This window comes from Mytilus californianus, unplaced genomic scaffold (genome assembly GCF_021869535.1).
Source record: "Mytilus californianus isolate M0D057914Y unplaced genomic scaffold, xbMytCali1.0.p SCAF_5, whole genome shotgun sequence".
In the NCBI taxonomy this organism is placed as follows: domain Eukaryota; kingdom Metazoa; phylum Mollusca; class Bivalvia; order Mytilida; family Mytilidae; genus Mytilus; species Mytilus californianus.
In genome coordinates, this window is record NW_026262701.1 from 77,225,097 (window position 1) to 77,247,680 (window position 22,584).

The window sequence follows — 22,584 nt, forward strand, 5'->3', positions numbered from 1 at the left end:
GTTTAGGACGAGAACAAATTAACAATAAATACAATATGTAAGTCCTGTAATAGAGGCCGTCCGGGACAAAGGTCGGGGAAATTCGGACTGCCACTGGAAGAGGAGGGTATATTGGATAAGGACAGCAATTTTGCCAAAAACAGTCCACCTACAGACCCCTCGAAGATTTGTTGCAATGGTTTTTAACGTGCAAAGAGCGTGGCACTCTCTTTACCCGAGGCATCGGATTTAACGTCCTAATTCTGACCGGACTGATGATTTTGTAAGAAGAATCATGCACCCCGGTTACATTTGAACCCCAACAATAAAACCCCACGGTTAGAAGAATTACCTAGCCAGGGAAGTGTTGAAGATATCATCATTATAGTATAATGACTCTTTAGGTTGGGGAAGTGTGACGGGATTGGTATATGTATAGTAGATACTTAGCCAGCCGTAAGCGGTTGAGCTAGGGAAGTAGTTCTTTAGCTCAGTCGGTTAACGCGCTGCCTTGTAACACAGAGGTCTCGGTGGAGCCAGAGACATATATATACACATGTCTCTGGTTGAGCCAAAGATGATTTTGTAAGAAGAATCATGCTCTCCGGTTACAGTTGCTTCAAGATAGAGAACTAAAATGAGACTGTTGTCGTTTATTTCTAGGCATTTAACCTAATGTTCAGTGGTTGTCGTTTGTTGATGTGCATGGTTCATAAGTGTTTCTCGTTTCATGTTTTTATATAGATTAGACCTTTGGTTTTCCTATTTGAATGGTTTTACACTAGTCATTTTGGGCCGTTTATAGCTTATTTTTCGATGTGAGTCAAGGCTCCGTGTTGAAGGCCGACGGTACATTGACCTTTAATGGTTTACTTTTACAAACTGTGACTTGGATGGAGAGTTGTCTCATTGGCACTCATACCACATCTTCTCAGTTATATCTTTTGTAAAAATCTAGATGTGTTTCAGTGGATGAATGCTCGGGGTGCACTTCAATACTTAATTAACAGCTGAAAATGAACAGTCTATCCGCAAAATAATTGATTTAGTCAAATGTGTGCAATGATATAAAACAAAGTTGTCCAGCAGAGGCGGATTTAGGGGGCAGGGGGCAGGGGGCTTGCCCTCCCCTTTTTGTGGTAAAAATTTGGTTGATTATATAAGGAATCATTGAAGCATGACTGGAGCGGGCCCCCTCTTATGAAAATTTCTGGATCCGGCACTGTCATGAATTAATATACCTGTGTCTATGCAGAGATTTATTAATTCAAATATAACTTTATTGCAAAACAAACAAAAAACATACAGTGACCCATTGATATATCACAATTGGTCAATTACTACCGATTGATATATTTCCTCGGTAAAATTGCACCCCATTGATATATTAGATGTATCAAAAAAGGGACCCATTCCAGCGGCACATATGTATATACCTTCATATAGGAAGAGAACCCCCCCCCCGTGAATTTGGTGTTGATGGATTTTATAAAATCGCGAGTTTATCAGTTACATGTAAGTTAAGTGTATTAAAATTGACATATTTTTCGATACAATATTTTAATAAAGATTACTCTATTATTTTTTATTAATTTTACAGTTAAAGAAAAAATGGAATTCATCATCTAATGTATTACATAGAAAGGATCTGTTCCATTATATTTTTTTCTTTTATTATTGCAATATCCCATATACTTTTTACAGATCAAGTCTGTGTATTTATCATATCAACTTTTAAAAGGAGTAGAGCACCAGGTAAGTAGATTAATTTATGTTTATTGAGTGCTCCTGTTCTGTTCTGGTATATTCCTCCGTTTTATCGGAGCACTCCACTTATCGAATGAATATTAAAATTTTAAATACTTAACCGAAAAAGCGGATATTTTTATATTTACGATATGAAAAATATAATTTAAAAATAAAATTAGTTAGTAAAAGTGAATAAAATAAAAGTTTAAAATGTCTTTGATGATATATTAAAAGATATTAATAAAAAAAAAATATTATTCACACATCACAAATTACGACACTTTAATTCACCAATATGAATAAATAAAAAATTTACAACCTATTGATTTCTAGTCAGTAGGTGCCCTGCCAAGGCAAATGTTAAAATTATATAGCATTATCTTTTATGCTGATATTTATAGACTGAACCAGTTAGCTTGGCATCCCATGCAGACTGTTCAGACTATATTTAATATTACTGTTATATTTTCATGTCACTTGATATCACATAAAAGTTGTGTACGCTTCATGTGTAAATGGTAGCATAAATCTTGTGTCTTCCTTTCTATATCTAGCAACTTGTCTATTGGTTGATTACTCATTATGTCTAGTGCTGAGCAGTCTAATATAATTTTGAGTAATAGTACATTATTAACATTTGTTGTACCACCCCTTTCTAATTCTCGTAGCATTTTGAATAATTTATCCATATATCGCTGCCTAACATCAGATAGACTTAAGCAATGTAGTAGGAAATGTTCCAAGGTTTCTTCAGATTCATTGCATAGCTTGCAATTTGGATGAATAGCATTTTTACTAAATTTTGTCCTAGTACTTTGGAGCATGTAGGTACCAGGTACTAGCTTACATTTGAATTCTGCCTTTTTTATGTCATATTGGTTATTTCTAACACATTTCCAAATGTTATGTGGATTATTGACCGGATTTTTTTGAAGAGATAAATGTTTAAGTGTTGATTTTGTGTTACATTCTATTGTCCAAATTGAAGACCAGTATTCATTTATTGATGTTTTCAATTGTTTTTTCCACATATATTTTGATGGAGGATGTTCCATAATTTCTTCTGCTTTTGGCAATTGATATTTTTGCAAAATTTTATTTATACGACAAATAAAAGAGTTGTCAAAATTTGAACTAATTTCCAATTCCCATTCTAATATTTTACGTTCTATCGAGCTATCCAGGCGAGAGATTGAGAGAAATAGTGCTAGCATGTTTTTGTCTAAAATCGACTCAATGGGCTCAGCTCCTATTAGTATATATACTGCTGCGGATGCTGTTCTTTCTGGTAGACATTGGAATTGTTTAAATATCTTCCTTTGTAATTTTTCCAGTTCAGATATATCCTTTTTTGTGCATATTTGAACCTCGAGCTCATAAAGATAACGTGTGACAGCGTAGGTTTTCCATACTTTTTTAAGCACTATGGGCTGGGAACAGTATATCTAATATATATGTTCCTGCTATGGGTGACATTCGTTTGTCGGCCTGTTTTAAGTCTTTCATCCAAGTTGACTTTGCCATTTGTAGCTCTAGTGATACCTAGATGATTCAATTTTTCTACTCTTTTTATTTCTTTTCCGTTGAAGTTGTATGATTGGGAATGTCCTAATAAAGGAGGGATAATAAAATAGAAAAAACGCATAGTTCAATACACAATTTTTACGTTTCATTCCCCTACCAATGTAGGGTCCAGAAAAAAAGCAGACAGACATAAACATGGACACATTGTCGCCTCCGTACGGTTTTTCAGACATAAGCCCCATTACTGATGACACAGATTCATCACTGAAAAGTAACAACAGACCCAGGAAGCGCCGATGGTCAAGCATTTCATCGAACGATTTGGTATCATTACAGATATCAAGTCCGAACTCGGAGCACTGTGAATTCTGCGTTTCTAACTGGACTCTAAAACATGTTGAAAGACTAAATATATGCTATGCATTCGAGTATTTGGAAGATCCCTTAGATATGTTTGAGAAAATTGGAAGACAATTAAACCCCCTTTCAGATCTGCAAAGAAAATATGCTGGCAAATTGAAATCTCTTCTCTGTTTTGATGCAAATGGACCAGAAAATAGACAAGAAATATATACCAGAGATATATGTACAGATTTAAATTATCAAATTAATGATCAGTTGGAAACACTGAAAGTAGAGAATAAGACATGTTCAACAGACAATAAACATGATAAAGATTTGTTTTTGTAAGTTTTCAAGCTGATGCCGTGGTGGGAAGCTCAGCTATGGTTTCATTACAATCATACTGATGTTTATAACAGGGACTAAACTTGACGTCGCCCTTGCATTGAATCCCATGTTTACCCTTAACCCCACATTATAAACAAAAAACTGTTCCCAAAAGGAAACCCGATTGTCTAATCCAAGCAGGAAAATTAAACATGTTAAACGAAGGATTTCTGGAAACCAGTAAGCTTATTTTGATAACCATAACCCGGTTGGACAACTAAGTTTTCGAGATTTATTTATTATTTGGTAGTGTTTTTGTTACACTGTTGAACATGTTGAAAGTGAATTGCTTCAGAGATGCATCCCAATTGTCCATGGATTTATTACAAGCCTTGACAAAAACTTGTACACACAATGTTAACTTGTTCTTCAATGAAAAAACAAATATCAAAATATCTAGTATGCTAACCAATCTCTGATAAAAAGTAATTGAATGATATTTTGATCAACACTATTAGAGGATGGCTTGGATTTGAAATGGCATAAGTTATCACACATAATCTTGACCAGTACATTTAAGTTTAATTATATTACTATAAAATTGGTTGGGCCCCTAGAATTTCAACTGGGGCCCTGAAAAAGAAAATATTTTGGGGCCCAGCTGGCCCCTGGAGAAAGAGAGTTAAGTTTAGTCCCTGATTATTGATGGTGATGTTCCACTTGCTGTATCCTATATGTTGTTTGTACATTTCACATACAGTTCGCCAGAATAAGTTCTAATGCAGCTGACATGGAAACATATATTTGTTCTGCCTAACATGCCTAACAGAATTTGAAAGAACCCTAGCTATAAACAATGCATTCATATTTGTTCCTATTGGAAAAAATATTCTCTACCCTTTATTCCGTTAGGAACAACTACTGCCACATGACTGTAATATTTTTTCAAGTGGAAATTATATTACAGAATATTTCTTCCACTTCAGGCACTTGGAACTTACATTATGAATGAACTTCAATTTCATGACTTGGACAGCATGTGCAGTACATACATGTTGCCATCAAATAAAATTGAAAATGGTAACGGGGAATGTGTCAAAGAGACAACAACCCAACCAAAGAGCAGAAAACAGCCCAAGGCCATCAATGGGTCTTCAACACAGCAAGAAAATCCTGCACCCAGAGGGGCCGCGTGTATGAAAAAAAAATCAAATTAACTAAAGACTCTGATTAAGAATATTTTTAGCAGCTTGCAATTGATCAACTTAATTTCAGCTTTACTATAAAATGAAATAAACAGTTTGACATGTTTGATGAAAAGGACAAACATTTTCTTTATAAAAAACATTAAAGAATAACAGGATCAAGAATTTTATCAAAGATATCCAAATTTAGAAACTAGAAGTTTATCTATAAAAATATCAAAATCTGTAATGATAACTTTCCTATAGAAAGGGGCAGATACATGTTTATTTCTAAAAAGTAAAATCACAAAAATACTGAACTCCAAGGAAAATTCAAAATGGAAAGTCCCTTATCAAAAGGCAAAACCAAAAGGTCAGACACATCAATAGAATTAACCTCAAATCAAAGAATGTGTCTAACCTGTAAAACCATATGAAAATTACAACCACTTTCTAGCACTACTATATTGTGAAAAAACAATAAAATAGGAATAAATCTTTTAAAATCCTATTTTTCTGATACTGAAAAACTAGTGGTCCTACTAAATCCACTAATTAAAGTTGAGAAAAGGTTTCTTTATTAAACAGTCTTTGGAGCTAAGGACAGGGGACTCTTAGTTACAATGTTCATGTAGTATTGTTCATGTTGCTTGTAAATATATAAACATGTATGTACATTGTATTCAAATCAATTTTATTTTTGTTGTTTATGATTTGTGTTTGTATGCTCATATGACAATAAAGACTATTATTATTGTTATCATTATTATTATTATTATTATTATTATTATTTATCATTACAGAGATTCCATTGCTAGAATAAGAGCATTTGATTTCATACTGGAGCTGTCAAACATTCTGAAAATTTATAAAAATATATATCAGCTGATGAAAAATCATGTAGCCATAGCAACAGAAGAATCGGGCAAACTCTATATACCAATGATTCAAAAATTGGCAGAATTATGTCAACTGAGAGCTGAGTAGGTATTCAAATACTGTACTACAATGTAATGAAATTGAGAATTGAAACGTGGAATGTGTCAAAGATACAACAACCTGACCAAGAGCAAAAAACATCCCAAGGCCACCAACGGGTCTTCAACATGTAGAAAGTTCAGAACCAAAAATGATGAAAATACAGTAGAACATGTAGAAAGTGCAGAACCAAAAATGATGGAAAAGGTCATTCAGAAAATCAAAGTTCAGTGGACAATATGCAGAAAAATATGTATCAAAAAAATAAAACGGGGGTATCAAGTACATAATGTTTATACATTGTAGACCAACAATAAGAAATATTGATTTACCTACAAAATAAGGAGATGTTGAATTATTGCAAATTAGAACAACTAAATATATATACCAGAGACCAAATGATATAGCTGTTAGCCAGTATTATAGGTCACCTTCAACAATGAAAATGGCTGATTTATTGCTTACAAATTAAATGTAAACAGCAAAATGATATCAGATATGTATATTGTTGTCTAAAGTACTAACAAATACATTAACCATTCTGTTAAAAACTAAAGCTTTTTTTTCAGAAGTGGTAAAGGGAGGCGGAGTCAATGGTCACAGTTGTTAGATAATGATGTTTATTCTGAACCAGACCTGAGATTATACAAGAAAGGCATGCCATTGGTTGATTCAGACGTAGAAGGACCAGATACCTGTGTCACAGTAACTATGGTAAGATTCATGTGATGCAGTGAAAATTCTCTCTTCCTTGTGATTTTTCACAGTGAATGTTGGTGTTTGCGAGTGAATCACTCTTTGTACAGTCTTATTAGTTACAATGGAGTATTATCTTTCTAAATCTGATAAAATCATACCAGAAATCACTGTTTTTCTAAACTGATTTTGTATTCAAGAAATTTGTGTGGTACTGTACGTAATATATGAGACAGTCATTACTCAGTGTCATTAATCTAAATAGACAGAAATTACCCTGTTAAACTCTGATTTACATTTTACCTCCAAGAGTGATACTTTATATGTGTACTGCAGGTAATATATATATATAACAGTGTGTACTGTAGGTAAAATATATATATATATAACAGTGTGTACTGTAGGTTATATATATATATATATATAACAGTGTGTACTGTAGGTAAAATATATATATATAACAGAAACAAAAAGCAATCACTCTAAACCACCAGCAATTACCCTGTTTTACCATGTTTACAGTGAATCACTAAACACAAGCAATACTTGGCCCTGTTTGCATATTTTAAGGTCAAAAACTGTCTTGGTTCTTTTTTTGTCAGTAAGCTTTAGTGCAGGATCCATGTTCTAACCACTGGCCTGTTGTTTTGCTTTATAAATTTGATAATTCACAATATCCAAATAATGTACCATGACCACTGTCAGCTCTTAGAGAGGATGAAACTTGTACAAGTAAATCTTATTTACTTGTACAGGGAATTAATTTTTGAAGTTAAGTTATCGCCCTTACAAATCAAGACTTTATGAATTTTTCCCTTACCAGATTTATGTTACTTTTATAAAAAAAGATACCCATGTTTGCTTCTCTTTTTGAATTGCACTCAAAAACCTTGCTTTCCTAGTTGTCTTTACTATTTTTACATCTATGATTTCATGGATGATAAAGATTTAATTTAAATTGTGTTATTTTTAAAACACTGCTCAGTTTTTGAGATAAAACTTTGAACTCTAATAAAAAAAAAGTATAATGCAGATTAGGAATTATACTGGAGGTAAATGTTGACTTCCCAAAACAGGAAAATTTTCAGGTTGTAATTAAACAAAATTAATTGTAAAAGTAATTGTTTAGAGATACACAAAGGGAGATTATCCAAATATCAAAAAGAAAATTTTAATTTTGTTTAAAAAAAAAATTATATACATGTACATGATATAAGTAGTATCCCTGACTGTCTGTTTCCTATATAAGCTATCTATACTACATTTATAAGTAAGTAATTTATTTGGCACAGCCGCTGGCCTAAATAAGTTATATCATGCTTATACTGTGGATTTATTTGTTTTCGTGGGTACCAATTTTTGTGGATCGAGGAAAACTTACAAATTTCGTGGATATTTAATTTCATGGTTTGGCAATAGTCTGCATAACTTCCTATAGAAAGTGAGTAATTAGTTGAATTTGTAAATTAAATGGTTCCCCTGTAACCACAAAATGCACGAAAATTGGTATCCAACGAATAGTACTGAATCCACAGCACATGATCTGAACTTCATTTTTTTAACAGCACCAGAGAAACTTCTGTCAAAGACTAAATGAAACTCACAGTAAAAGATCAATTAATGAAACAACTATATTTAATGAAGACATACCGTCACCAAGATTGTTGCAGAGTTTAAATGAATCAGTTCTTGGCAAACATGCTGGGGAGTTATTGTTAGACATTCGGTCAAATGGCATGAGAAAGAAAAATGGTGACACAAATGAAAGAATAATGCTTGGAACTATAATTGATGGAACAAAGGTATAGTTAAACCATTTAAAATTTAATACATGCATCTATTATCAATATGTGATGCAGTCATAGGCAAATCCAGTTTTTTTGTCTCGCCTTTACAGAGTCAAAAAGCGAGACATAGGTATGCTGTTTCCGGCGGCGGCGGTGTCGTCAACAATGTATTAGTTTGTGATTAGGTCTAGTTTATGGTGAACCACTAGTGGTAGGTCAATGATAATTGGTATGCAGTTGTATTAGCATTGGCACATCTCATTACCATGGAGATTATTTGGCCCTGCCCTCTCAGTCATGGTCTATTAACTTATAAACTTTGCTTAGTTTACATGTATTAGTTTGTGATTAGGTCAGTTTATGGGGAACCACTAGTAGTAGGTCAATGATATTTGGTATGCAGTTGTATCAGCATTGGTATATCTCATTTCCATTGAGATTATTTGGCCGCGCCCCCTCAATCATTGTCTATTGACTTTGAAACTTTTGCTAAAGTTTTCATGTATTAGTTTTTGATTAGGTCAGTTTAAGGGGGACCGTTAGTGGTAGGCCAATGTTAATTGGTATGCAGTTGTATACGCATTAGCACATCTCATTTCCATGGAGAATATTTGGCCCCACCCCCTCAGTCATGGTCTATTGACTTTGAAACTTTTGCTTAGTTTACATATGTATTAGTTTGTGACTAGGTCCGTTTAAGATGAACCACTAATGTTAAGTCAATGATATTTTGTATGCAAATGTATTGGCATTTGCAAGTTTCATTTCCATGGAGATTATATAACCCCACCCCCTCATTATGGTTCATTGACTTTGAAACTTTTACATAGTTTACAAGTTTAGGTTTGTTTAAAGGGAACGACTTATGAAAAGTCAATGGTATTTGGTATGCAGTTGAATTAGCATTGGCACATATCATTTCCATGGAGATTGTTTAGTCCTGTACCTTCAGTCATGGTTCATTGACTTTGAATATTTGCATAACTTACATGTTAAAGTATTGATATTTTAATTTCAACATTGGCATTATCAAAATAACAAATAGGCGAGACATATCTCTGTGTTAACAGTTTGTTTCATTAACCTTATAAAAATATATGAAAAGGAGGCTGCATCTTTTCTTTCAGTTGAAATTGTCTTGTTATTTGCATGAAAGTATCAAGAATCAGAGAGGTATATTTAAGGTGAATCATCAGTATAGATTTTTTCAGATGTAGATTTTACCATGCTTTTTGGTGGAAGAAGACATTCAAGTCTTCTGGAATCCTATACTGCTGGCTGTAAAAATCATAGAACTGTTACCAGGAGTGTTGCCGTATCCCTTCTGTGCTTTACAATTTTATAGTTTCAGTGCCCATTCTCGACCGATCTGTGCACATGATCGGTTACAATTTTGTTAAATAGAGTCTGCATCATGTTATAAAACAAATGTACAGTTAGGCTGAACAATCTCTATCGTTATTGTTATATTTTCTCATGTTATAATGTTCCAATAACTCCCTTTTTATTTAGGTAAATTTTTAGATTCCATCTTAATTATCTTCAATCTTACATTACTCATTTACTTGTAACCAGATTTTTTTAAAGCTAATTTGGTGGAACGCATACATAAATTTAATTAAAATCCGAAACCCACTTCTATTACTCATTTGAGTGATCGGAATAAAACAGCTTGATTATTCTGGTTAATCTAAACCACAAATGAACTTATTAAAAAATATCGTTTTACTTGAATTCTGTTAAAAATGGTTAATTCAGAAGTACAAATGTATTTTGTCTTTGCATATCCTCCTTTTGATATTGAAATAACAAAATCGGCGGCCACTGATTATATTCACCTTTACTGTGTACAATCCTGTAAAGAAGTAGGAGCACACACGTTTACACGAAAGATAACTCAATTATAACTTTTCCTAGTTAGTTTGATTGATTGATTGTTTTTTTTTTTTAATGCTTTTGAATGGGAACATATAGTTGGAAACACCCCCCTTTTTATCCTGGGTTGGAAACCTTCTTTTAAAAATGGCTGGATCCATCCCAAGTGAAATAGAAGTTAACAGCTATAGGTCACCCTATAGTATTCAGCAATGAGCAAAACACATACACAATAGTCAGTAGTATATAATAACACTACAAAATTGTTATTAAAAGACATTACAATGTGTACAGTTTTAATAATCTAGTATATTAGTTGTATCTGTTTATACTAACTGCAGGCCACTTCCAATTCTTTGTATACTATTATTATTTACAGGTTTATTTAACCCTATTGGAGATGACAGAAACACACTGTAGAAAACTTGAAAGACAAGATCAGCTTACAGATACAGATAGAGCCTGCATACATTATGTCAAACCATTTGATATCATCTTTGAAGAGGAACGTAATATGTTGATTGAATGTTTAATGCGTCTGAATAATATTAAGCAATAAAGCTTACCTATATTATTTTTCAAAATGAATTGTTTTACTGAGCAAAGAATCGACATGTAGATTAACTAGTATGACCATATATTGCTCTCTATGACCATATATCGGCGTTTATGACACTTTGTTTGCCTTTATGACTATAAGGTGGCCTTGATTACCATATATTGACCTTTAAGACCATAAATTGATCTTAATGACCATATGTATTGGCCTTTATGACTATAAGTTGACCTTGATGACCATGTATTGGCAATTAGGACCATATATTGGCCTAAATGACCACATTTTGGCCTTTATGACCATATATTGACCTTTTTAACCATATATATATTGACCTTTATGACTATAAGTTGACCTTGATGACCATGTATTGGCTATTATGACCATATATTGGCATAAATGACATACATTGACTTTTTTGACCATTTGAATTGGCCTTTATGACTATATCATATATGTTGCCCTTTATGACTATATATTATTGACAAAAGATGTCTTGTGGCTTTAAAAAATATTGATTAACCGTCTTTTAATTGGTTTTCTTTGTCTTGTTCAGTCATATTGTTAGCTCACCTGGTCAAAAGGCCAAGTGAGCTTTTCTCATCACTTGGCATCTGTCTCGTCTTCGTCTTTGTTGTCTTATAACTTTCATAAAAATCCTCTCCTCTGAATCTACTGGCCAAATTTAACCAAACTTGGCCGCAATTATTAATGGGGACTCTTGTTTTAAAAATGTGTCTGATGACCCCACCTGTCAACCAAGATGGCAGACATGGCTGAAAATAGAACATAGGGGTAAAATGCTAATTCCGTCTATTATCTTGAAAACTGCTATGAATAGAGAAAATGTGACAAGGGCAGAAATGTTGCGACTGTTGAGATCTACCTGTTGTCCATTTACATAAAAACTGTCAGACGACTTCTTATGTGAGTTATAGCCCATAAATGTTAATTTTATCAATTTTTTGTCATTTTTGTCTTATTTAAAAAACTATGATTGATACAGAGGAATTTGTATTAGGAAAAAAAGGTTGGCAAGACAAGATCTACTCGTAAGGGAACCTGGCTGAAACCCTGTATAAGAGTTATTATTGCTCTGTCATGACAATTTTTACTAATTTTTTGCATTTTTGCTGTATTAGAAAGAGAGTAACTTCAAAAAGTCAAAATGATCAACAAATCAAGATCTACAAATAAGTCAACATGGCCGAAATCATCAGTTGATTCTTTATTGAAGTTATTGCCCTTTAATGACAATTTTTTCCATTTTTTTGCATTTTTGCCTATTATTTTGTAAACTGTAATAGATGAACCATCATGGATGAAATCTTGTTGTCTTGTTATTCAAGTTTTTTCCCTTATAAGATGTTTTACCTATTATAAGAAAATTGTATTAGATACAAATGTAGATAGAAAAAATTATCAGCAGGACAAGACCTATGAATATGTCAACATGACTGAATTTGTCAGTTAACTCTGTATAGAGTTATTGCCCTTTTATGATGATTTTTACCAAAAAATGGCTTATGTTAAAGATACAGGTGAGTGACACAGGCTATTTAGAGCCTTAGTTTTTTCCACAGTTTGAGTATTCACATATAAGGTTAAGAAGATTTGAAATACACATATTTTGTATATACAGACTAGAAGACCAACAAGCATAATGTTTTCTGTTCTGTGATTCTGTTCAGCCATTAGGTTATCTCTTCTGCATTGTATCAAGTTACCAAGATGGTGTGGTCAATAGATATAGGAAGATGTGGTATGAGTGCCAATGAGACAACTCTCCATCCAAGTTACAATTTATAAAAGTAAACCATTATAGGTAAAGGTACGGCCTTCAACACGGAGCATTGGATCACACCAAACAGCAAGCTATAAAGGGCCCCAAAAAATTACTAGTGTAAAACCATTCAAACGGAAAAACCAACGGTCTAATCTATATAAAAACGAGAAAAAAGAAACACGTTTGAACTACATAAACAGACGACAACTACTGTAATCAGATTCCTGACTTAGGACAGGTGCAAACATTTGCAGCGGGATTAAACGTTTTAATGGTACCAAACCTTCTCCCTTTTCTGAAACAATAGTATAACATCACAACATAGAAAAACACACTATAAAATATCAATTGGAAGGCTTAAGTTGAAAGTTTGTACACATGTTCAGCATGAGAAAAGTATCAGAAATCAATGCCAGGTTCAAATTTTGATTTCCTAACTTTTAAGTTTTCAATTATAGCTCAAGGGCTGTGTGGTATATTTAAATTTTGGTTAGTTGCTTATTTCTGCTAAATGTCAATGCCCAACATGCCCAAGCATAATCCATATAGTTGATATTTGAAAGTGTGATTATGAAGTCAAGTAATGTATATTAAAGCAGAAAAAACGCTAGAAAATTACAGATATACAACACTTACATGTTGCAAACTCAGAATGTTTGACAGATTAATTTTTTGTTTGATTTCACAACCAATCAGTTGCATGAAGGTCTGGATGGGGTTTACAGAATAGAGAATAATGGTCAAAAAGTGTAGAATGAAGTGCAACAAATGAAATAATTAAAGAAAAACAGGCCCAAAAATAAAGAATAGAGAATAATGGGGTGTTAAAATATATAGAATAGAGAATAATGGGCGCAATTTATAAAGATTAGAGAAATATGGCTTGAAAAATTAAAGACTATAGAATTAAAGGACCCTCCATCTAGACCCTCTTGCATTGTAGCCTGCAATTGAGACTGCAACAAACATTCAGAAACGAGACATAGCGATCGAACATTTGGCCCACAAACTTTTTTAGCTCACCTGGCCCAAAGGGCCAAGTGAACTTTTCTCTTCACTTGGTGTCAGTCGTCTCCGTCATCGTCATTAACTTTTTGCATTTTAAACTTATTCTAAAGAACCACTGAATGGAATGAAACCAAACATGGCATGAATGTTCCTTATGAGGTGCTGACCAAGTGTTGTTACTTTGAAGCCGATCCACCATCCAAGATGGCCGCCAGCGGGGGACTTCGTTTAGCATAGTACCTATGGACAATACATACAAATGTCTTCTTTAGAGAACCACTGAATGGAATGAAACCAAACATGGCAGGATTGTTCCTTATGAGGTGCTGACCAAGTGTTGTTACTTTGAAGCTGATCCACCATCCATGATGGCCGCCAGGGGGGGATTTCTTTTAGCATAGGACCCTAAGGACAATACATACAAATGTCTTCTTTTAGAGAACCACTTAATGGAATGAAACCAAACATGACATGAATGTTCCTTATGAGGTGCTGACCAAGTGTTGTTACTTTGAAGCCGACCCATCATCCAAGATGGCCGCCAGAGGGGGACTTAGTTTAACATAGGACCCTTAGGAAATACATACAAATGTCTTCTTTTAGAGAACCACTGAATGGAATCAAACCAAACATGGCATGAATGTTCCTTATGAGGTGCTGACCAAGTGTTGTAACTTTGTAGGTGATCCATCATCCAAGATGGCCACCAGCGGGGGACTTTATTTAACATAGGACCCTATGGACAATACATACAAATGTCTTCTTTTAGAGAACCACTAAATGGAATGAAACCAAACATGGCATGAATGTACCTAATGAGTTGCTGGCCAAGTGTTTTTACTTTGTAGCCAATCAATCATCCAAATTGGCTACCAGCGGGTAACTTAGTTTAACAAAGGCCCTACGTAAAATACATTCAAAAGTCTTCTTTTGAAGAACCACTGAATGGAATGAAACCAAACATGGCATGAATGTTTCTTATGAGGTGCTGACCAAGTGTTGTTACTTTGTAGCAAATCCATCAACCAAGATGGCTGCCAACGGGGGACTTAGATTAACAAAGGACCCTATGGGAAATATATACAAATGTCTTCTTCTAGAAAACTGCTTAATGGATTGAAACCAAACATAGTAAGAATGTTCCTTATGAGGTGCTGACCAAGTGTTGTTACTTTGAAGCCGATCCATCATCCAAGATGGCCGCCAGAGGGGGACTTAGTTTAACATAGGACCCTATGGGAAATACATACAAATGTCTTCTTTTAGAGAACCACTGAATGGAATCAAACCAAACATGGCATGAAAGTTCCTTATGAGGTGCTGACCAAGTGTTGTAACTTTGTAGGCGATCCATCATCCAAGATGGCCACCAGCGGGGGACTTTATTTAACATAGGACCCTATGGACAATACATACAAATGTCTTCTTTTAGAGAACCACTGAATGGAATAAAACGAAAAATGGCATAAATGTTTCTTATGAGGTGCTGACCAAGTGTTGTTACTTTGAAGCCAATCCATCATCCAAGATGGCCGTCAGAGAGGGACTTAGTTTAACATAGGACCCTATTGGAAATACATACAAATGTCTTCTTTTAGAGAACCACTAAATGGAATGAAATCAAACATGGCATGAATGCTCCTTATGAGGTGCTGACCAAGTGTTGTAACTTTGTATGCGATCAATTATCCAAGATGGCCGCCAGCAGGGACTTGGTTTAACATAGGACCCTATGGGAAATACATACAAATGTTTTCTTTTAGAGAACCACTAAATGGAATGAAACCAAACATGGCATGAATGTACCTAATGAGTTGCTGGCCAAGTGTTTTTACTTTGTAGCCAATCAATCATGCAAATTGGCTACCAGCGGGTAACTTAGTTTAACAAAAGGCCCTACGTGAAATACATTCAAAAGTCTTCTTTTGATGAACCACTGAATGGAATGAAACCAAACATGGCATGAATGTTCCTTATGAGGTGCTGACCAAGTGTTGTTACTTTGTAGCAAATCCATCAACCAAGATGGCTGCCAACGGGGGACTTAGATTAACAAAGGACCCTATGGGAAATATATACAAATGTCTTCTTCTAGAAAACTGCTTAATGGATTGAAACCAAACATGGTAAGAATGTTTCTTTTGGGGTGCTAACCAAGTGTTGTTACTTTGTAGCTGATTTGTCATTGTCCTTACAAAGTCATTTTCAACAATTTTAATGAATTTATTGGTAATTTCTGTAAACTTTACAAAAGTCTTCTGGTTTTGATTAAATTACGGGGCCAATATTAAACCAAATTTGGCCTCAATCATTATTAGGGTATCTTTTATGATTTTAATCTATTTTTACATGATTTCCAAAACCAAAGTAGAATCAGGTGAGCGACATAGGCTCTTAGGAGTTTCTAGTTTTATACATCAATTACTTTGTCAAACCTGGACAGAAGAATCTTCATGATCATTGGACAGCCTTTGGAGTAATATTTTGAAAATAATTTTGTTGTAATTTTCCTATTTCGCTGATGAAGGGACTTAAAGGTTGACAAACATAATTGTACTTCAACACTGACATAAGAAATGACAGAATCTACATAGTGTTGCACTGAACCCCATGTGAATATTTTCATTCTTGAAAAACGTGCTGAAAAAAAGTCTTGTTTTTCTTAAAAGATCCACTTTCCTCCAGTCTTTTAATAAGTAATAAGTATGTATGGCCTGTTTCTTTCATGTCACATGATAGACAGTTTTTGGTCCCTCTATTATATATTATCTGTGGCTAAGCATGGCAGCCACTTTGACCATAAGTTTCAAACAGCATACATACTTTCATCCTGTAGTATTGTAAGCTAGTTTGTGAAAAATCTGACTCAACGTTTAGATATTATACAAAACAGAGTATTTTAATATACAATCTGCATAGATGTTGATGCAATAGCTGCCGCTGGACTTTAAATGCACATCAGTTAATTCAAAGTTTGTCTACCATGTTACATTTTAAATGTTTGTGAACAGACTTATTCAGAAGGGATATAGTTACGATACTGTTGTCAGGTCATTAAAGATGGCATTTTTTTGGAATTAATATTGGTTCACTTATATGGTCTTTGCATCGGAAATAAACACCCATTTATTCTAAAACCAGTTGTTGGCATGATACAGGTTATGTTCCCGTATATTTTATGATGATATTATACTAAACCCCTAACGGTAGGAATTGTGCTTGATTTTCAAAAATTTTCAATCAGTTAAATTGAGTTATAGAGCTATCATATCAGTAACTGCTAGTAGTCCTTTGTTAATTTATGTTCTCATTGTCATTTTGCTTGAGTTTCATCTCATTCTGTTACCTATTCTAACATCGGACTTTAAATCTTCTTTAAACTGAGTTTTACTGTGCGTATTGCTGTGTGTTTGTTTATTCTATATCGGCTAAATGTATAGGGGGAGGGATGAGATTTTACAAAACATGTTTAACCTCGCCGCAAGTCAGGAACCTCTGGCCATTGTTAGTTTTGTATGTTTTTTTTAATTTCGGTTAATTTATATGTTCGGATTTTAGTGAGACGCCCATTTTCTATGAACTAATATACATTTTTGTTTAGGGCCAAGTGAAATCCGCCTTCATGTGCGGGATTTTCTCGCTGTGTTGAAGACCCATTGGTGGCCTTGGGCTGCTTTCTGCTCTTTGGTTGGGTTGTTGTCTCTTTGCACATTACCTGTTTCCCTTCTCTTTTTGTTTTCATTTTTTTTATTATTTTAAAAGACAAAAGTTTGTGTTATACTTCAAAACTGTGCACTTGGTACCAGAACTTTTCGAGGTCGACCCCCCTCTGATGTCCAGCTGGCAATATAATAAAATGTTTTACATTCTACTTCCTTTCCGTCATAAGTCGTATTATTAGAAGACGAAGTCTTCAAATCAGTGATACAAACTAAATTAGCAGAAATCTATATCATGTATATTGTTGTAATACTTAAGAATTAGTATTTACTGAACATATTATTTAAAAGTAAGTACAAATACTTGTTGGCTCAGAACAAGAATTACGTCTCTATGTATCTCGACATATCTCCCTGCTGACTGTTACCTTACAAACCAATACGTCAAAACCCGACCCAGCATGTCAGTCTAGTACACATCAAGGTTCATATTCAAATCACATCAATATGTCTTTGCATGATATATTTGACACTGGACGTTAAACACAATCTTATCAATATCACTTATTTCTTCCAGGCAGTAGGACACGTGCGAATGGACCATCTTAACTTAAAGGAGAGCCGTGGTGTAGTGGTTAGCGCATCGGACTACAAACACAAAGTTCCTGGTTTGATTCCCGTGCCGGGGAGAAAATTTCAGGGACTGAATTTTCGGCTCTCCCTTGACACCATTTGCGAGTATGGTCTTGAGAAACGATGATAAGGGGACGATAAATGGCTGACCCGTATTAAGAGAGAGCAATATCTCTTGCGCATAAAAGACACCATTGTAGATTTCGAAAAAGGGCAGGCTAATACCGCTACAAGGCAGCACTCGCACCAGCAAAATTGAAAGGGATTAATATAAGTTGTAATAACTTGTTTCCCAATCCACTATAAATAAATATGTTTAAACTAATGGAACATCATACGTTATCTATACAAGATGTTCACATACCTAGCCAGGTTCAATCATAATATAAACGATATGATAGAGAGACTTGTTCTTTGGGTATAAAAGAAGTCTTCAAATACTTGTTTGATGTGTATAAATTACCTTTTACACTTGACAAAATGTCTGCACGTATCAAGCATTTTTTTACTGGAGTGACAGTTCGGATTATACTCTTTCATTTCGGGTGATGAATGTTTGTGTACTTTTCAGAACATGCGTGTACATGAACATATTGTTGAATTTGGTCTCTTCCTCAATATGCATTAAACTTTTACCACTGTTCGATAACCAATTGACGAGTAATTCATCAAATTTCGATCAAAGATAAACATCTATACTACTAAAAGAAGAGACCGATTTCATTGAGCCGCATCTCCTCTGAAACCATACAAAGTCGGAAATATTTGTGATATGACGTATAAAAGTAGTGTTTTGTACTTCTTAAATTTGTCTTTGAAACAATCTTTTTTACACAGAAAACGCCATGCAATTTTTGAGAATATGACCCAATTCGAAGACCGTTATCAGTCCGTGTTTTATACGCTTTCGCGCATCCTCAGTCGACGCACTGCCCGCGAAATAAAAAACTCTTTGTTTCAACACTTGCCCAATTGTACCGCGATTTCGTAGACATCCTTTAGTTCAGATAAATTTACTGCGATGTATATACGGTGTTGTTATCTTTTGTCTGTACGGTGTGGTCAGTGCAATGACATCCGACAGTTATTTTTACATCGCGATGACCGCATTTTTACGCCTGTCCCAATCCATTTGCCTCTGGAGTCTTGTATGCTTTTTTTTATTTTAGTTCATTTATATGATTTGGATTTTAGTGTGACGTCCATTTTCACATTTACATACGATCCGGGTAAACTTATCAATCCTTTAAATAAACTTATTCTAAAAGGTATGGTTATTGTCATTGTTGAAGTCTGTTCGGTTGCCTTTAATTGCTTACATCCACTTTAGTTAAACTTTGGTAAATATTTATCTCATTGGCAACCTAATTATTATATTGTTTTGTTTTGCTTGTGATTGCTTGTGATTATTCATATTAATCATATGTTGTTTTTCCCTATGAATTAATGATAGTTTGAGAAAGTTATTGATGAAAAAGGATTTTAACCTATAAAAGGTGATAACCACGCCACCGACGGAATAAAGGATCGATATGCCTCGCCTCCACGACAATCGTCGCAGGCTAGACAAAAACTATTGTGTGACGAACAGTTTCTGATAAATCAATATTGACGTTGTGCATGACGTACGTACTTTAATGTAAAAGAGGCACGAAAGATACCAGAGGGACAGTCAAACTCATAAATCGAAAACAAACTGACAACGCCATGGTCAAAAATAAAAAGACAAACAGACAAATAATAGTACAGATGACACAATATAGAAAACTAAAGACTAAGCAACACGAACCCCACCAAAAACTGGGGGTGATCTCAGGTGCTCCGGAAGGGTAAGCAGATCCTGCTCCACATGTGGCACCCGTCGTGTTGCTTATGTTATTACAAATCCGGTAAATAGTCTAATTCGGTAGGTCAGATTCGTGAAAAGGGAAGGGTATTGTAGTTACGACATAAGGAACATATCCGATATCATCTGTGAAACGGTTATTCCATAACGGTCAGCCAACTCGTGATGGCGACCGTAAAATTTACGAAGGGATGATTTCAACTTCACCATTTGGAACTCTTGGTTTAATAGCTTCCTTGTGAGCGGCATCCCTCTATCAAGGAAATCAAGATAGGAAATACAAGCCCGGGAATATCGTATCAATTGGGAGATATATACTCCGTATGCAGGCGCTGCTGGAATGTTGCTACATAGAAATGGAAAGTTCACAATTGGGAAGCTGAAATCATCTCTTTTGTCGTAATGTTTTGTTTTCAACCGACCCTCAATTTCTAGATTTAAGTCAAGATATGAGGCAGACTTAACTGTAGCTGTAGTATCCTTTATCTCTAGTTCGATGGGATAGATTCGTTCAACATAGTCACCAAATTTTGTATTATTTAGTGAGAGAACATCATCTATATAGCGGAACGTAAAGTTAAAGGATATTGCTAACTTTTTATCTTTCTTCCTAAGAAGTTCCTGTATGAAGTCAGCCTCATAATAACAAAGAAACAAGTCGGCAAGAAGAGGGACACAATTGGTTCCCATTGGAATTCCGACAATCTGTTGAAAAACGCGTCCTCCAAACGTAACAAATATGTTGTCAATCAAGAAATCAAGCATCTTGATAATGTCAGTTTCAGAGAATTTTTTGTTTGAATCAGAATGAAAATGATCTATTTAATCAAAGAATGTTTGTGCATGAAGTATTAATGATTAAGGTAGAATAACTGTATACCACCATCTTGGATTGTAAAAATAGTAGTACACAATCGCATGAAGCATATAAAGCAGCTTATTGCGTTGAATTGCTAAAAACACTTCAAATTTTTCAAAACATATGTCTCGTATATTAAAATTAAATAAAGTTTATATTATACCAATCAACTTTTGTCTTGAAAATGTTGTTTTATTTTTGTATTTTTTTACAAGTTGATACTGTTTTTCACTAAACAAAACAATTACTGAATAGAAATGTTAGATAGATAAATCAAATTAACTTTTAAAAAAAACTTAACAAGTGAACAAGGTAGTCGTATATGAAAATAAGGTGATGTGGTATGATTGCCAATGAGACAACTATCCACCAGAGTTCAAATGATGTGGATGTACTGTAAGCAATATAGTATATGACACCAGTACAAATGGCCTTCAACACTAAAAAAAAACACCATTCTGTTCAATCAGCTATTAAAGGAACCAACACCACAATTCAAATTAGAAATTAAAACTAACGTCCTTATGTATGACCACTTTTATAATCTGGTGTAATATTAAACAGATATTGGTTATTTTAGGATTTACTCATGTTCGTTTTTGACAGTGCCTCTATATAGATTTGAAATATTTTTGTTGTGTTTCTAAAATAATTGTAAATGTTCTCAATTTATTCTTGCAGGCATGATAATAGATCACAGCGAAGGGAAGAAAATAAGATGTAGATGGGGAGGATGTCCGTCAAACAAAGCCTGTAACCTCTGTTGTGACCACTTAAGAAAGGGCTGTATTGGTTGGCGGTGTAAAGGGGGATGGCTTAAGACAAAATGTGAATGTAATTGCCCTTCTGGGTATGTATATAATTAGCAATCCTAATTAACAATTCTAAATTTATATACATGTATTTACAATGCAAGGTATATATTAGTAAGACAGCAACCAACCGCAAAAAGAACAAAAGACATATATAAGGCAATATAAAGTCTTCAACGACAAACCAGTGACTATACTACAATATGTTAAGCTTTAATTGTCCCATATTTAAAAAGTTGTGAATAAACTAAACAGAAAGCAAATTATCATCAACATCAAATGAAAAAAATAGATGAATAATTCAACAACTGCCGGTGTTTCTGACCTTGACATACCTGAAGTACGGTGTTTCTGACCTTTACATACCTTATGTATTAAAATAGCATTAACGGGGATAACCATTCTGATCATTTGAATACACCTATGATAAAGAATTGCTATCTACAGAATCTTTGTAATTATGTGACAGTGTGTGACAATATGCTAAATTGTTCATGATAAGTATTTTCTTTTTTAGATAAGAGAGACAAACCAAATTGTTCAAAGAGTTTGGATATTAAACGGCAGATTTGTAAACTGATTTTAATTGTAGCATTATGATTAGGTAGATTGTGTGTGATCCTCTTTGTCTCATTGTCAAATAAAATCGATTTGAACGAAAGAAATGTTCTCTTTAATTAAGTTTTGTTAGAAATAATGTACACGTAAATAATTTATTTATGATAAAAAAATATCAGTTATTCCATGTGCCCAAAGCATTGGAAATCATATAAAAAACGTTACAATGATTTTGAAGTCAATATTTGTTTTATATGGTACATTAAGTCAGTGAATTCCAGTTAAATCATATGTTGTTGTGATAAGACTTTGTTTTATTGAGAAGGTTGTGGCGGTTCTACATATACATATTCTATAAAGTTGAGCTAAATTTTCTGTAATTTACGGTAAAACATTTGCTCAAGTTGTCACTATACTTAACTAAAG

General features: G+C 34.1%; 1 protein-coding gene across 1 annotated transcript; it reads left to right on the plus strand.

The window, feature by feature from the left end:
- Positions 1 to 3,370: 3,370 nt before the first annotated feature.
- LOC127703076 (uncharacterized) lies at positions 3,371 to 11,025 on the plus strand. Its single transcript, XM_052207467.1, has 5 exons — positions 3,371 to 3,938; positions 5,909 to 6,088; positions 6,653 to 6,797; positions 8,345 to 8,581; positions 10,821 to 11,025. The coding sequence occupies exons 1-5, from the start codon at positions 3,448 to 3,450 to the stop codon at positions 10,998 to 11,000; spliced, it is 1,233 nt and encodes a 410-aa protein (XP_052063427.1). The 5' UTR covers positions 3,371 to 3,447; the 3' UTR covers positions 11,001 to 11,025.
- Positions 11,026 to 22,584: the final 11,559 nt, after the last annotated feature.